Here is a 17,623-nt window from a genome sequence, read left to right as displayed (position 1 = left end):
GTTTCTGTCCCATGTGAAAGGTTGATCTTCTGACACTGTTCCCCTAGTTAGTCTACTTTGTGTTCAGTGAGAGATCCCACAAGCGTGTGTGACATTCTCAGCCCCGCCGTCTATATAGACCCCCGGCTTGTGCGGTTGTCATCATCTTTTGCTTTCCTGCTGCTGTCATGGCCCTGCTGAGAGTGTCATCGTACCGTAAGCTGTTTGAGGAGGAGCAGTGGAGCCAGGCTGCAGGACGCTGTGGAGTCCAGGCCCGCTCCGCTGCCAGGTCAGTGCTTTTAGATCTGAAAGCCTTACACATATTGCTGGTACATTTTAAATGAGTGTATTGTAATCAGCATAGAGTTGCTATTTTGGCATTTCAAAGCATTCCTCCAAAAGTTTATTGGCTAAACATCTACAAAATCAATATTGTTGGCCGAGTTTAATTTTCACTTTGCTTTGTTTCTTAGAAAAATAATTTATGATTCACATCTGGAGTGGTTATCATTATTATTGTATGAAAATGTTTTGGGTCAGTAAGTCTCTTATGCTCACCAATGCTGCATTTATTTATTTAAAAAAACTGTAATATTGTGAAATATTACAATTTAAAAGCTGGTTTCTATTTGAATATATTTTAAAAGGTAATTTATTCCTATCAAGTCATTCCTCCTGTCTTAGTGTCACATGATTCTTCAGAAATCATTCTAATATGCTGATTTGCTGCTCAAGAAACATTTCTTATTAGCCTATCAGTGTTGAAAGCAGTTGCGCTGCTTAATATTTTTGTGGAAACCATGATACAAGTTCCTCTTTCTAGGATTCTTTAAGCATTTATTTGAAATGTACTTTTACTTTGTCTCACTTCTGACCAATTTAATGCAACATTTTTTAAAGTATCAATTAAAAACAAATAAACCCTTACTGACCCCTAACTTTTAAACTGTGGTGTGTATATACTGTATATTTCTTAGTTTCCTAAAATACTTGACACTGAAAAGTTTTCAAATGTTTTCTATTTACTTGTATGGATGAAATATTTACCCATTTTTTTTTAACTGTACCATGTAGTCACACTAGGAGTTCTGTGTGAATGATTTGAATCATTTAAACTATGACTTCACTCTTTATTCTTTGAATTATAAATACACTGCATAAATGTGTTATTAGTTAAGCTCTCTTGTGTACTTCCTCTTTCCTTTTAATATTGTTTGCTTGGTTTGCTTAGAAAATAAACATGCCATTTCAGACATTAGAAAGCTTTCAGTCTGTTTGACAGGGGTAGAGTGCCTGTGAGTGAATGTCCCGAGCTGGATTTTGCTGCAGCTCGTGCCCTAAACAAGGAGGGTGTGGCTCGATTTGTCAGTGAGCGCTCTGTCATCGCTGCCCTCAACGATCGCCTGGCCGGCCTCATCAATGTGGTGAGACATGAAAATGTTCACACTCACACCCAAGGTTCTGCTGGGTAACAACCAGCTGTGCTCATGCTGAATCTAATGGTCTCCCTGTGTGTGGCCCAATTATCATATTTCCATGATGATGTTTAATGGGGTCAGTCATTTGCCAGAGGGTGTGAAGAAAATCATATTAAGGCCATGAAGATGCTGTCACGGTGTCCTCTACTGCATAGTGTAATATGATACAACATTTTGAGCATAAGCCATTACTCGTATATATTGCATGTCCTCTACTCTCATACGTTACCTTATGTGTGGCTGAGGTAGGTTCGGTCTCTAGAGGAGGAGAATGAATCTCTTGAGGCTGAAATCATTGAGCTGGAAGAGAGACTAGAGTCAGAGCAGATCACCACCACCACCACCGTCAGCATCAGCAGCCCTGCCGACTACAGCCTGGAGGCTGTGATAGAGAGGCTACGGAAAGAAAAGGTACCACTCAGAAACTGGCCTGAGTGGTGATGGATATTTATGCTTTACTTGATAACATTACATTGATTTAAGCTGTGTGTGTTTTCTCCTCAAATGTCAGTTTCTTTAACACAATCTGTTCTGTTGATTCTTTCTTTGCTGCTTACTGGTTGTTTACCTCTTAGGAGGAGATTTTATGTAACACAGAGGAGCTGAAGGGTGAGCTGCGGTGTCTGCAGATGAAATATGATCAGGTGGTTGAGCACAAGACTCTCATCCTGCAAGAGCGAGAAGATGTTTCTTTGGTAATGAAAAATGCCATGAAAACTGCTGATGTTATTTGTTATGTGATACACTGAGCCACATTTAAAGATAGATATTATAGAAAATATACATTTTACATTAACCAGTTTTTCAAACAGAACATATCCAATCAAGTGTTAATTTACTATTATTTATATACTATTATAGAATATTTATATACTTTTGTAAAATATTTTGAATTAGCTTTTATTTGTATATTTTCAGTTTTCATTTTAATTTATTTCAATTACTAAAAACTATTTTTAAGTTTTAGTTAACAATAAGCTTAACCATAAACACTGATCAAATATACAAAAGTTTTTTGTCTTGAATAAGAAAAGTTTATCCTTCATTTTATGATAGGATGGTTTCTCAAGTTTAAAATAAATGTCACATGCCTTGTTTGATATTTTGTTATCTAATGTAATGAAATGAAATACATTAAGTGTGGCTTAAGTGTATCCAAATACTTTTTGGATGTCACAATGCAGTATTGAACAGTAAGTAGTCATTTAACAGATAAGCAAATTAATCACCATGCCACCTCCCCACCAGATTCAAATCTCTGCATTCATACCCCAGAATATATAACTTTAGTGAAATTTTACACTTTCCCCACCACTAGATGGCAGTGTTAGCCTGTGCTGCGGGTGGGGTGTTCTGACTCCAGTGGTGTGTGTGAAAGTCCCTAGAGTGGCACAGCACAGCTGCTGCTCCCAGATCCGCTCTGGAGAGTCCTGATTACAGGCCCCGCTGACTCCCGGCCAGCGGCCATTCTGAAACCCGAGCTACTTTCTGTAGAAACCACTCCGTCACCCCACAGATGTCAGAGCACATCTCCAGTAAAAGAGCAGATGTGGGAAAGCTTTCACTGTGCCTAATAATTCACTCATTCAGCCTCTCATATCTCGTAGATGCAACAGAGCAGGGCTTAGCGCTCAGGCTGGGCTGAGATGAGAATAAAACAGGAAGAGATCCAAAGAGGTAGTTATGATGGAGCCACAAGTATAATATAGTTGCAGTTGCATAAGTTAATATACTTTATAGATATAAGCATGACTTTTAATATACAGTTTTGTACTGTCACTAGTTTAATTTCACTAAACTGGTTTTAACAATAGCAGTGGTTATATGAAAAAAAAAAACTGGCATGAGAATGTATGATTTTAAGCACCAGTGCTGCATCTGGCTGGAATGTGTCCACCATAGTGAAGTTCAGCCCTTCGGTGGTGTGGAATAGAGGAAGCAAATCGGCATCGAAATGCTGTCTAGACTCTCTCCCGTACTGGGCTTGTGTTCAAGCTGAGATAACGGGAACAACGGCCACTGTGCCAATTCTGGGCTCCGGGGAAGCTTGTGTGTGTGCTGTGCGCGTCCTCTGCCGCCCAGATCCATCGTCACACTGCAGCATTCACATGCAAATGCTTTCATTCTGAGTAATTGAATTCATCGCCAATTAATCCGGCACTTAAGATACCCAGATGAGCCGAATAAAATCAGGAACGTCAGGCTACGTACTGTATGTGGATCTCCTCTCCCCTGCATTGCAGTCTTTGCCAGGGCACAACCTGGTGGCACTGAGGATTCTCGTGATAGAAGATGTAGAGGGTAAGTGCATTGTGTTTGAATTGACCTTTATTTCCGCTTCCCCACTCAGGAGGTGGATGCAATTACCACTGACTGCCTAGCCCTTCGAGAGCAAGTGGCCATCTATGAGGAGCAGCTGGCCGCCATGGAGAGGCAGCACCAAATGGTAAGGCCATGCAGAATGTGGCGTGAAAAACACTTCTTGTTACTTCTTATCTGAAATCGGAACATTTTGGCACGGGCTTGTGGGGCTTTTGCTATTTAAGGTGTCTCCTCTGATCGTAAGGGGAACAGGTTTAGGGGTACGGAGACTGACAGGAAACACGGTTCCTCAAACACAGAATGAAAGAATGTAGTACACAGGGAGTCTGCGGGTACGCAATGGCTGGAAACGGGGAAATATCTGTTGACCTCCCTCTGGGACGTGCAGTATAACTCACTCCTTGCGTATGAAATGAAAACAGAAGTTCTTCTTGTTTTATTAACTGCTATTATTATCTTGATACATCTGCCGCTCTCTCATTATTCATGTTGACGAGAACAAGCTGAGACTCAGACTCAATCTCCTTTTCATGAACACTTCATTGGGGCCAGATTAATGAACAGCTGACCTATCTTGCACAGGCAGATATTGTTACCTGAGTAGAAACCAAAAGCCATGATATTGCATTTGTTCACAGAGACTGGAGAAGCTGAGTGAGCCCAGGCCTCTGGATGAAGGTTCTCCTGCTGTATCCCTGCAGTTCCCAACCTTTGATATCACTCCAGCCATCATGGACATCAAGGAGTACTACAGCGAGCTGGCTGAGAGCCTCACGGTGAATTACACACCAGTATATACTCCAGTGGTCTGTACAAGCTAAATTGACAGCTTTGGTGGCATTTACCCTACTGTTCAAAAATTTGGGTTCAGTAAGATTTTTTATTTAAAGAAATAAATCCTTTTATTCGGCAAAGATGCGTTAAATTGATTAAAAGTGACAGTAAAGACAGTTATAATGTTACAAAAGATTCCTATTTCAAATAAATGTTGTTCTCTTGATGAACTTTCTATTCATCAAAGAATCCTGAAAAAATTGTATCATGGTTTCCACAAAAAGAAGCAGCACAACTGTTTTCAACATTAATAATAATCAGAAATGTTTCTTGAGCAGCAAATCATCATATTATTGTAATGATTTCTGAAGAGATCATGTAACTAAGACTAAAACAATGATACTGAAAATTTAGCTTTGCCATCACAGGAATAAATTTCAGTTAAAAATATATTAAAATAGAAAACTGTTAAATTGCAATTATATTTTACAATATTACTGTTTTACTTTATTTTTGATCAAATAAATGCAGCCTTGGTGTCGTCTTTCAAAAACATGAAACATTCTTAAGACCCCAAACTTTTGAATGGTAGTTAATGTTGATTACCATAGAAAATAATTTAAAAATAGAGTAATAGTTAGAGAAAGGCAGTTACAATAAAAGTAAATGAAACCAACATTTAAGGTTTTAAAGGCTGGAATGTGAAATGTAATGTTAAAAAACTCTAAATTCTACATTTTTGCAGTGGGACTATTATTTTATTTTATGTCAGTTATTTTATAATTGTTTTCTGCTGTAATCAACATTGTGCCACATGCTGTCAATTGAGTTTGTATCAACTTGAAACATTCCTTTTGAAGGATCTGGTCCCCCACCATCCACCCACCCCCACACTCTCAAAAAAATTACTATCCTGTGGGACAGAAAGGAGAAATGTAGCATAATGTTCATGCTACTCTTTTCCATATTATGAAAGTGAATGGGGATGGACACTATCCAGCACTGAGAAGGAACAAAAAAGTTCAATATTCCCTATAAATGAGGACAGAATTGTCTTTTTAGGTGAACTAACCTCTTAACACAACTTGTATTTGTGCTTGTGCTTGTATTTTGTATTTTCCTTCCTCTTTCACACTTTACTTCAGGGGGCAGTTTTGTGGGACAGAGAGCTCTGTCCACATCTAGCACAGAGCACTATTGTCCCCTCTGTGTCGTTTGAGGAGTGAGGGCTCCCTAAAGGTCATCCTACAGCACCAGTGCCCTCTGACCCTGTTTGCCCCAGGAGTGGCTGCTCTTGACTGGGGTCGCGGTGGTAATCAGAGCTCTGGAGCGCTTCCCAGGCTCCTATGCAGAATGGGTCTGGAGAGGAGAAGAGAGCACTTCTACACCAGGACACTGGAGAGCCTCTATAGGCTCAACAGTCTTCTAGTGTGTGTTTGTGTGTGGGTGTAAGATAAGCAGGCCAAGGACAACTCCTGCTAGTGTGCTAGTAGTCATACATACACAAAAACCAGTTTGCACACACACAAACACATCCTTTACCACCATTCCCTGTTTTCATTTGGTCTGCTTTTCTATTCATTGCTCTCTCAGGTGGTCTCAGAACCATAAACTGGTGCTTTGTTTCATTAGCACCGCACAAGGTCCAATTGTCTCACTCACAATTGATATTGATTGGGATTTGGAGGGAACAGTAATTGGAGGCTGATTTTTGACTGGTTGCACCTGCTCACCTGATGGGCCTTCATTTGCTCTTCTTTCTTCTGGGAATAATCAGTGATTCATCTTCACTGCCTGCTCTCTATAGAACTCTGCTTCATGGGTGGTAACTCTTCTTTAGAGATGCAAGAAACCTGAATCTGTAAAACTTTCCTGCATTTTAGTTTGAGTCCGCTGCCGCCGTTGATGCTGCAGGAAAGGGGAAGGAGGAGCAGCTGGCTAAGTTGACTGGAGGGAAAGTGAAGGACATCTCTAAAGAGACTGACGTGAATGTCCTCAAGAACTTGGTGAGTGAGTTTCCTCTCAACGACACAATTGAGCTCTGACCCATCAAAAGACACTCCAGCACTCCAGACTGCCATTAAAATGGTTGCAAATGAGGTCTAAAACAAAACTTTTTCGACAATAATTTAAAATGTAGCTTATTATTGTCTATAAAATGTATCCGGTTTAATGATATTGTCTCATTAAAATGCACACCACTGTTTTCTGTAATAACAAACACTGTATGAGTTGCAAAGAAATGATTTTTATGAATTATTATGAAATGTCTCGAACTCACTCTTGATTTAGTAGTTCAAATCAGACCCACTCGGTGAATCGATCAGATCAGTTACTGAGTTCACAAAAGACTCCCTCACTGAACTGCTAGTCATTATTTCAGTGATGATAGATTCTAAATGAACTGGGAACCATGTAAAAACTTATAAATATTTCACTAAAAGTATCACAATGTCATGTCCTCAGTCAGGCTGACAGCGGAGGAATAAAGGAAGAGAACTCCTGCTGCCCAGAGTATTTATTCTAAGAGATTGGACCAGGAGGATGTGAGGAGTGTATAGTCTATAACAGTGTTTATCTCTCTCACCGTCTTCCATTATGAACAATACATTTCAGTCTGCCAACGCACTCTCTCCCCCAATCATAAACTTCATAAACTTCACACATTCCTGCAGTGCCTCGGGAGACAGCAAATCGTACTGAGCCGTAGTAATAAAATCTCACCTGTCAGCCTCCCTCACCGGCATGAAGAGAAACTTTAGGTTGAAAAAGAAAAGAGGCAGGGAAGGAAAAAGTGACGGATGCATTAGCGTACAGGGAAATCATTCAGGATTTATGTTTGAAATGATTATGAGCCGCTTTCTGACTTAGTTTACATCCTGAAGAGCAAGGAAATCATTGGTCAGCCACAACTCACACCTTTACATTTGAGAAAACAATCAGGGTGGTTAGGTTCTAATTATTGTGGTTGTGGTCGTAGCCCCTCTCTTAAAATAAACCGACCGTCTCTAACCACACTGCTCACTCTCATAACACAGGATTCTGTTCGCTGATCAGTGATGGACAGTCTGCACTGCTTCATCTTGCTTCCTCCCTTCATACTACATTCTCTTTTAGTTTGCTCTCCTCATTTCTCTTCTATCAGTTGTGTTTCCTACAGTAGCTTGTGTCAGAAAGCTTTGCAGGTAGGATAATGAGTAGGAAGGCATCAATGCACATTTGAATCCAGTTTTTATGTTATGTCATCTCTACTAAAATGCCTGCAAACAGTCAGTTTTTGAAAGCAGCATACAGTGAGGAAAATAAGTATTTGAACAACCTGCTATTTTGCAAGTTCTCCCACTTAGAAATCATGGAGGGGTCTGAAATTGTCATCGTAGGTGCATGTCCACTGTGAGAGACATAATCTAAAAAAAAAAAATCCAGAAATCACAATGTATGATTTTTTAACTATTTATTTGTATGATACAGCTGCAAATAAGTATTTGAACACCTGAGAAAATCAATGTTAATATTTGGTACAGTAGCCTTTGTTTGCAATTACAGAGGTCAAACGTTTCCTGTAGTTTTTCACCAGGTTTGCACACACTGCAGGAGGGATTTTGGCCCACTCCTCCACACAGATCTTCTCTAGATCAGTCAGGTTTCTGGGCTGTCGCTGAGAAACATGGAGTTTGAGCTCCCTCCAAAGATTCTCTATTGGGTTTAGGTCTGGAGACTGGCTAGGCCACGCCAGAACCTTGATATGCTTCTTACAGAGCCACTCCTTGGTTATCCTGGCTGTGTGCTTCGGGTCATTGTCATGTTGGATGACCCAGCCTCGACCCATCTTCAATGCTCTAACTGAGGGAAGGAGGTTGTTCTCCAAAATCTCGCAATACATGGCCCCGGTCATCCTCTCCTTAATACAGTGCAGTCGCCCTGTCCCATGTGCAGAAAAACACCCCCAAAGCATGATGCTACCACCCCCATGCTTCACAGTAGGGATGGTGTTCTTGGGATGGTACTCATCATTCTTCTTCCTCCAAACATGTTTAGTGGAATTATGACTAAAAAGTTCTATTTTGGTCTCATCTGACCACATGACTTTCTCCCATGACTCCTCTGGATCATCCAAATGGTCATTGGCAAACTTAAGACGGGCCTTGACATGTGCTGGTTTAAGCAGGGGAACCTTCCGTGCCATGCATGATTTCAAACCATGACGTCTTAGTGTATTACCAACAGTAACCTTGGAAACGGTGGTCCCAGCTCTTTTCAGGTCATTGACCAGCTCCTCCCGTGTAGTTCTGGGCTGATTTCTCACCTTTCTTAGGATCATTGAGACCCCACGAGGTGAGATCTTGCATGGAGCCCCAGTCCGAGGGAGATTGACAGTCATGTTTAGCTTCTTCCATTTTCTAATGATTGCTCCAACAGTGGACCTTTTTTCACCAAGCTGCTTGGCAATTTCCTCGTAGCCCTTTCCAGCCTTGTGGAGGTGTACAATTTTGTCTCTAGGGTCTTTGGACAGCTCTTTGGTCTTGGCCATGTTAGTAGTTGGATTCTTACTGATTGTATGGGGTGGACAGGTGTCTTTATGCAGCTAACGACCTCAAACAGGTGCATCTAATTTAGGATAATAAATGGAGTGGAGGTGGACATTTTAAAGGCAGACTAACAGGTCTTTGAGGGTCAGAATTCTAGCTGATAGACAGGTGTTCAAATACTTATTTGCAGCTGTATCATACAAATAAATAGTTAAAAAATCATATATTGTGATTTCTGGATTTTTTTTTTTAGATTATGTCTCTCACAGTGGACATGCACCTACGATGACAATTCCAGACCCCTCCATGATTTCCAAGTGGGAGAACTTGCAAAATAGCAGGGTGTTCAAATACTTATTTTCCTCACTGTATATGTCTCCTTCACAGTCTATGATATCCAATTCATTGTTAGCAGTTCAGTGGTTGGTGGAAAGAATAATGACATCTGAAAGAGCAGTTGATTTAATTTCTAGTGTGAAATATGCATTGTTGTCAATAAATATTTTTATTTAGGAAGCTCACTTGAATTTGTTTTAGATAATGACTTGAGGAGTGATTGACGATTTAGTCTTGGAAGACTTTTTGAAGGGGTCATTGACAATTAAGTGTCCATGGTAAAGAAAAGGAACACTCTTTTGAAATACTAATTTTAAACTTGTTATAATTTCTTAGAAAAGTACTCTATGTATTCAAGTTAGTTTCATGTGGCTTGCAATTCTTTTATGCCTTTTTTTAAGACAAAATATATACATTTGAGTCAAAAAATGTCATGTGGTGAAACCAAAGTACAAAGTATTAACTTATCATGGATACATGTGAGTGCACACATCTTAATCATTATTTTCAAAAACATTTTTCAATATATTATAGAAAAGTAAAAAAAGTGTTATTTTATTTTAGCATTTTTTAGGTTTGCACCACATGACATTTTACAACCTGAATTAACCCTTCCTTGTTATAAAAGGGTCAAATAATCTTCCATTTTAGAGACTTATTGACTTTGACACATGGGTGACACATTAATGAGGCTTTTCTACATGGTATTAAGGATATTATGCCCCAAATTTTCAAAATGAATTTTTGTTTAAAACTTAAAACATACTCGTGCATAAAAGAGATGCACTGTAGGTACTATATATATAAATTGCATTTTTAATGTATTTTTGAATAAAGGAATGGATCCAGACAACAGCAACAAAAAAGTTGTCACTGACCCTGAAATCAGTTTCTTTAAAATGTTGTCTATGATGTTACTGACTGACCTGGCAGCAGGGCAGCTGTCTTCAGTTTCACCTTATCTCTCCTGCCATTAAGAATGGATACTAGTGATCTGGTTGCTCTCTGAGACAGTTTGGCTAAACAAACTGTTGGTGGTGAAATCAGGTCTCGTTTAGCTGTGTATTACGACAGAGACACGGCTAGTCTTCTCTTGGAGGGGGGGGACAACCAACCAGACCGCCTTACTCTTAATCGAGACCCAAAGCAGAGTAACAACCACTTTCATCGGTTGACGTATCATCAGCTTGTTAATAACAGAGCTCGGAGCCTCCCAGGATCTACCTGAAAGAGAAACAGAGCGTGCAATCTCCATCCATCTCTGACAGCTGACTGTTTAACTTACCTGATTACAGTAATTACTCACAGCAGGGCAGCTCGTGCACAGAGGTGTGGCTGACAGTTCTCTGTGTTGTGTTTGTTGAAAGGTGAATATGCAAAGTGAAATGTCAACAGTTTTCAGACATGCTCGCACAATTACTAATTTAAGACCAAAATAGGCATTAATTACAACATCATGTTTTGTTAAGCACAGCTCTTTGTTGTTATACATTGTGTATCTGCATCTTCATGTTTATGCATAGTGTCTTTGGACATAATTTAGTTGTCCACATTGCAGTTATCAAAACAATGAAATAAATGGAATTATTGAAATTGCATGGTGACAAATCAAAACTATCCTTCAAATTGTATAAATCACAGCTCTGCACACTCTGGACAATCACACCAACTTCACATGATGCCATCTAAGGTGCTTTTTAAAGAGATTTAAAGGACCTCTCATATATGCTGGACATGCTTTTCCTCTTTGGTGCAAATGCATACATTAATACATTATTTTAAGCATAAGCATTTAGATTAAAATGCTATTAAAGATCAGAAATACACATTCAGTCAGCTTTGCCCAAACGTTTGACTGGTGCTGTATATGTGTAATTGTAGATTGCAGATCTGCAGAAAGAGGTGGCAGAGCTGGAGAAGCGTGAAGATGAGTTGGAGGCTGAAATAGAATCCAAGAAAGCCAAATACCTGGAGGAGATAGAAGAGCTGGAGGTACAAGCACTCGCTGTTCATATTTTTCTGCAGCAGCTCTCAGCATCTCACCAGTGTGTTGTTTCTGTCCAGAATTACATTTGTCAGCTGGAGGACGAGGAGGCTGATCTTCAGTTCCAGATGAAGGATCACAGTGGGGACTATGAAGAACTGCTAAATCAGAAGATGAATCTAGACATTGAGATTGCTGCTTACAGGTGATACATGTTATCTTCACCATCACTATTGCTCATACATGATACACTACCTTTGAAAGGTTTGGGGTTGGTAAAAAATGTTATGTTTTTAAAAGAAGTCTCTTATGCTCACCAAGACGCATTTATTTTATCTAAAACAGTAATTTTGTGAAATATTATTATTATAATTATAATTTATTCCATTGATGGCAAAGTTGAATTTTCAGCAGCCATTATTCCAGTCTTCAGTGTTACATTATCCTTCACAAAGCTGAAAACAGTTTAATATATTTGTGAAAACCGTGATACAGTTTTTTAGGATTCTAGTTCGAAAGAACAGCTTTTATTTGAAATGGAAAAATGTTATAACGTTACAAATGCTTTTACAGTCACTTTTGAAAACTTTTAATTAATAAAAAGGAAGAAAATGTAAATCTTACTTACCCCAAACTTTGGAATGGTAGTGTAAATCTTGCAGCTTGTTGCAGAGAGGTGTGCTGTTACTTTTCTAAGTGATAAGACTTAAGATTTTACCCTGGTGGTTGATAAAATGGACAAACCAGAGTATCATAGATGTTTGAGGGTGGGCTCTTTTAGACATGAATCAGTAAACAACAACTTAAACCGACCTTAGCAAAAGCCCTGTCAATCAACCCTAGCATTGTGACCGTTTTTAGTATAAAACAGTATTAGTATAAAATTTTAAATATGACAATAATGGAGGTAAGACAAAAAATAAATTGAAATAAATAAAATAAAAATAAATCCCAAAATATAAACAATAATAATCCCCCTCTTTTAAATGCATTTTTACAGATAATAAAGGATATATGTGTTCAATTATGTCATTGCACTGCAAAGTAAATGACTGTGACACAATTAACTATTCCTGAGGCCAAGATGGGTCACAGGAAGCGCATCCCCTTACAGTCGCAGAAAGCATGAAGTAATTTCCTTCTTCCCTAAACGCGTGTATTTTCATGGCATCACCGGATTGGGAATACTCCCAGCCTCCTCTGATGTATGTGGCATGATGACGCATGCACAAGGCATCCCTTGAAATACCCCTAAAATAGAGGTTCCTAGCCTTTGAGGTTCAGGAAGCGACCAACTTACAAACAAAGGCTCATTAAAATGGACAGAGGGAGCTGGTTTTGTCTTAGTCGACAGGCCATGCAGCTGTTGTCCCAACTCTGTGCCTTCTGCATATGTACATCATTTTTATCAATTATAAACTAGATTTATATTACAGCTGCTTTCTCTTCCTTCATGAATAAGAGATGAAGGCTTGGCTTGTATGTTCTTGCAGACTTTAGAGAGCTGTCTGCTCGACAAACCCCTAATGACACCATGCTGCCTTCTCAATTGCCATTTGGCTTGGGAAAAATCCCAAATGCAGTTTTTGCCAAATGCCGAGCGTCTCTGATGCCACATTCAGCATCATTATCAGTTCAAAACAGTACAGACTGCACATCATTTATTCCAGCATCTGTGCCGGCCTCTCGACAGACATTTTACCATGGTATACAGTTGCTTAAGATTATCCTTAGATCAGGGCTACGTTTCCATCCAAAGCTGCGAATTTAACTTAATTGGAATATTACAGAAAACATTTGTAAATAAAGCACCTTTCCATCCCATCTGTTCAAGAGAACAAAATCGTCACTTCCTGGGAAAGTGGTGCAAAATATCTGTAATAAAAAGGGAAGTTGCTGCAATTAGAGAAGCCACTGTGGCTCTTTTTTCCAACATCATAATTGACTTGCGTCTCAGAACATGCTGACAAAATGCAATAAACACTGTCATGTTACCTTGCCTTCTGGTGCCTGGTGTTTGGGAACGCAATTATTTGAGACGCTTCTGAGAGGGAGTTGAACCAAATCATTCTGATGACAGACTTTGGGAAATGTGACTTTGGGAAATGTGTTTTCATCGTAGTTTATGCGCATGTTTTCTTGTCAGATAAAAAAATCTATCCTCCTCAATTGAGTGCAAAAATGCCTTTTTATATAGGCATTTTTAGAATTTGTGTGCATCTTGGCATTTCCATCCAGCGGTTTTTTTTATGCAATATCCCAAAATGTGCATAAAATAGGTGGATGGAAACAGCTACTGAGATTCAGGTTGGTTAGCAGTGAAATAGTTACCCTAACCTTTCACTAGTGCAGATGAAAGGGGGGAAGCTCAAGCTACGGTTTGGGTCAAATAAATGCAGACTGAGTTGTTGTTTTTTCCCTGCTCCAGGGGTTTGGTTGAAGAAGAGGTGGAGAGACTGAGCTGCTTGTAAGATGCAAGAATGTGATGCTCTTCTCTGGACTGAAGCAAACACAAAGAAACGCTAAAACAACCCTTAACAATGAGTCTCACAAATCAGGATAGTAAAGAAAACCGCTGTCAGACACACTTAACCTTCTGAGCAGATGTAAAGCTTCACTGACAGATGAACTTCAGGGAGTGTGTGCAAGCTCATTGATAATGGGTCAGTGGCAGGTAACCCGGGGTCTTCAAGAAGCAGAAGTGGGAGTGTTGGGGGATTTTCAGCACAGGAATCTTCTACATGCTGTTTCATCACTGATCACTGAACATACATGCACTATACTGTCAAAAAGTTTGGGATAAGTAAGATTTATTTTTAAAGAAATCAATACTTTTGTTCAGCAGGGATGCATTAAATTGAACAAAAGTGACAGTAAAAGGCATTTGTAAACTTACAAAACATTTTAGAAAAAAAATGCTGTTCTTTTGAACATTCCATTCAACATAGAATTTTGAAAAATATGATCATAGTTTCCATAAAAATATTACGCAGCTTAACTTTTCAACATTGATAATAATAAAAACTGTTTCTTGATCAGCAAATTATCTTATTAAAATGATTTCTGAAGGATCACTTGACACTGAAGACTGGATTAATGACATATCACAGGAATAAATTACATGTTAAAAGATATATATTGAAACACAAGCAGTTATTTTTAATTGTTATAATATTTCACAATTCACAGTTTTTACTGTATTTTGATTACATAAATGCAGCCTTGGTAATCAGAAGAGGCTTTTTCAAAAACAAAATAAATAAATAAATAAAATCTTACCAACCCCAAACTTTTGAATGGTAGTATACATTCATGTTTCATTCACACTAGAGTTGTATCACTCTGCAGATAGAGCCTGATGACAGACACTTTACCTTTAACCTTTCCTGTTCTGTCAAAAGCTGTCATGTGTACTTAGACAGATGAAGATTGTAGCTTGAACTTTTGATTGGATAAAACATACATATTGACAGATAAGGTAACTAAAATTCACGAATAACTCTAGTACTCCACATTTTTCATTGACTTGTTGGACTTTTTGCTTGTCCCTTATGATCTGCAGCTAGTTTTTAATTGAACATACTGACTCTCTTCTGTGCAACAGCGTTTAAATAAATCTTTGCCTTTAAAAAAAATCATTCAGTCTTTTTTCTTCTGAACTCTAAGTTGAGTACATTTCACTTTTTATGGGAGTGTTTTCTGCCGACATGGACTTGAAAGAGACCGCAATCGTCCTTCTGTCAGTCAAGTGCCGTATCGTTTCACCACCTTTGAAGTCTTGGAGAGGAGCGCTGTGGAGTTTTACCCAGCAAGCCCTTCAATCTTCATACTGACCCTCACTTGTAAGCGCCCTGTGCTATTAACCCTATCAGAGGCTTGTTATCTGTGCATTTAAGATGAAAAATGCAGCTAATAATGGATTAGATAAGATTATCCAGGACCCGTGAATTCCTGTTGAATTGAAGTCCATCCGTAAGGGCTGCGGTGTGGCTGAACGGACCTGTGCAGCCAAACTGACTCCTTTAATTCTGTGGATATGAAACATGGCCAGCAGGAGAGGAAGTCACTCTGTCTTTGGGGCCCTTATTTTCACTGCTGAGGTACTTAGTCATTCTTGTTGCCCAAGGGCACCAGATCACCCTGAACCTCCCCCTCTTTAAATACACTCACCGCCCCAAAGCCTTCAGGGTGCTTCTGATGAAGTATGGGACCCTGGGCCTGGTCTGCTGGCCTGTGGGGACTTTAGTTTGCTTCTGGCCTTTCCTGAGGTTTGACAATGGGAAAGAGGAGGGAAGGATCTGACATCAGCAGGAGGGGATCAAAAGGTCATGTGGGGAAATCTGGCTGGGCATTTTCTTATTCGATGCACATTGTTTTGCATCTTTTTCCAGCTTGTTTCTGTCTCTAATGTGATGAATAATATGTTCTCATTATTTGCTAATTTGTTTACCGCGTGCTGATGTACCTCAAATTAAATTTGATCAATGAAACATTTCTTAAACACAGGCAATGCCTTTTTAAATCAATTTGCACTACATTGTTAATTTCGTAGGGATGGTGGGTACGTCATTTACAATTTCATTTTGTCAATTTTCCCAAATTGAAAAACAACAACTTATCCAGGCTGAAAACAAATGATTAAAACAGAAACGACTGCTCTTTAAAACATTAACAGAATTATTTTGATGATAATGGCAGGTTTGGACATGATGTATTAGTATGGGAGTTTTTACCCCTCTCGGTGGACCCTTATGGGAGGTTTGAGGGGCTATTAACCCCTTGTAGGCCAGCAGTGACATTGAGAGGTCAGAGGCCGGTCTTCCTTTTAGCTTTCAAACCTTGACAACTTGGCAGTAGGGGTCAGTCATCAAAGCTGAGGTTTGGGTCAGCGGTCAGTGACACCCCTGGCCTTTTAATCCTGATGTCCTTGATGAGAAGTGAAAATGGAGGCAGAGATCGAGAGAGAGACATCTATGAATAACAAAGATTAAAAACCGGCTCCTAATCTTCACTAATACTAATGCTAATGAAAGTTTACACACCTGAGTCTGGTCAGTGTTATTGCTAGCCAGAAGGCCAGCCTGTGTGTAAGAATGAATACACTGTTGTAAGTAATAAGGTTTAAAATAAGAATAAGATGTTGAATAATTAATAATTAAAAATTAATTCATTAAAAAATTGGAAATTATATTTTGCATAATCAAAATGGAGCCTTTTAGGGCCATAAAGATTCATTCACTTCATTGTGACATTACTTTAATAATAATTTGCTTGTTATTAGTGCATTCAGAGTATTATTTAATTTTTTTATTTTGGTAGTTAACTTTTTTTTTGTTGTTGGTATAATCCAAAATATTTTCAATGGTGGTTATCATTATTATCATTATTGTAATACAGTATTTTTTTCACAATCATACTTCCATGCTTTATTTATTAAATATATTTAAATATAGATAAATGTAATTGTATATCACTTTAAATATTAACAAAAAAACATTTTACATATTCTTTTACATAATTTTACAATTTATTATTATTTAATACAAAAAAACAATGTCATAATGGCAAAAAATTTTGCAAAAAAAAATGCAATGGTACTAAAAGTGGGTTCATTTCTTTCTTTCGATTTTGGTGTGAAATAAGACTCCGGACATGTTTAAATTTTCCCAGTCATGTTTAGATTTACCCTGTTCCCCACACATATTATAGGGGAATTTCACATGAAGAATGGCATCCAACCTTGCATAAAGTAGTCATTGGCAATATCTTATGATATTTGAGCCAAACAGAACATGCTGTTTCAGTCATGAAAAATTGGATTAGGAATTTAAGGTAATGTTCACTACGAGAGCAGCTTGTGATTCAATTCAGCGCCTCACCTCTTGATAGACACACTTGGCTGTTTTATCCCAACCTGACCGACTGAACAAATAATCAAAGTCCCTTTGAAAGAGAAAACTCATTTTTAAGGTTCAAGTATGATGTGTCTGAAAACGAGACCAAGCATGTTATTACAGCAAATAAACAAAGACAGGGAGGGGGGAGAGTAAAGAAAGAAAACAACGACTGTGAAAATATACAAAAGTGAGAGTCAATTGAGAAAGTCTTTCCATAATAAGAACCGAACAAATAATAAATTACAGAGGTTGCCTTAGCTACAGGGAATCGGCAAGATGTTGCCAGCCGAAGAAAGAAGGCATCACTCTTTCACTCTCTCACTA

At 38.7% G+C, this 17,623-nt stretch overlaps 1 protein-coding gene across 1 annotated transcript; it reads left to right on the top strand.

The window, feature by feature from the left end:
* Positions 1–128: 128 nt before the first annotated feature.
* Positions 129–15,029, top strand: vimr2 (vimentin-related 2). The gene is made up of 10 exons (XM_079892822.1): positions 129–268; positions 1,262–1,403; positions 1,707–1,868; positions 2,033–2,152; positions 3,808–3,903; positions 4,418–4,555; positions 6,437–6,559; positions 11,300–11,410; positions 11,483–11,607; positions 13,831–15,029. Exons 1-10 carry the CDS (start codon positions 168–170, stop codon positions 13,871–13,873), a joined length of 1,161 nt encoding a protein of 386 aa, XP_079748948.1. The 5' UTR covers positions 129–167; the 3' UTR covers positions 13,874–15,029.
* The last annotated feature ends 2,594 nt before the right edge of the window (positions 15,030–17,623 follow it).

This window comes from Squalius cephalus (assembly GCF_949319135.1).
Source record: "Squalius cephalus genome assembly, chromosome: 14".
NCBI lineage: Eukaryota > Metazoa > Chordata > Actinopteri > Cypriniformes > Leuciscidae > Squalius > Squalius cephalus.
The sequence above is the reverse complement of the archived record's forward strand: the minus strand, read 5'-3'. Positions and strand labels throughout refer to the sequence as shown.

What these genes read in the sequence shown, in the direction of transcription:
- vimr2 (XM_079892822.1), top strand. Translation starts at nt 168, where the DNA reads ATGGCCCTGCTGAGAGTGTCATCGTACCGTAAGCTGTTTGAGGAGGAG. An exon ending in TGAATGTCCTCAAGAACTTG is followed by an intron (nt 6,560 to 11,299) that starts GTGAGTGAGTTT and finishes GTGTAATTGTAG; the next exon opens with ATTGCAGATCTGCAGAAAGA. An exon ending in ATTGAGATTGCTGCTTACAG is followed by an intron (nt 11,608 to 13,830) that starts GTGATACATGTT and finishes TCCCTGCTCCAG; the next exon opens with GGGTTTGGTTGAAGAAGAGG.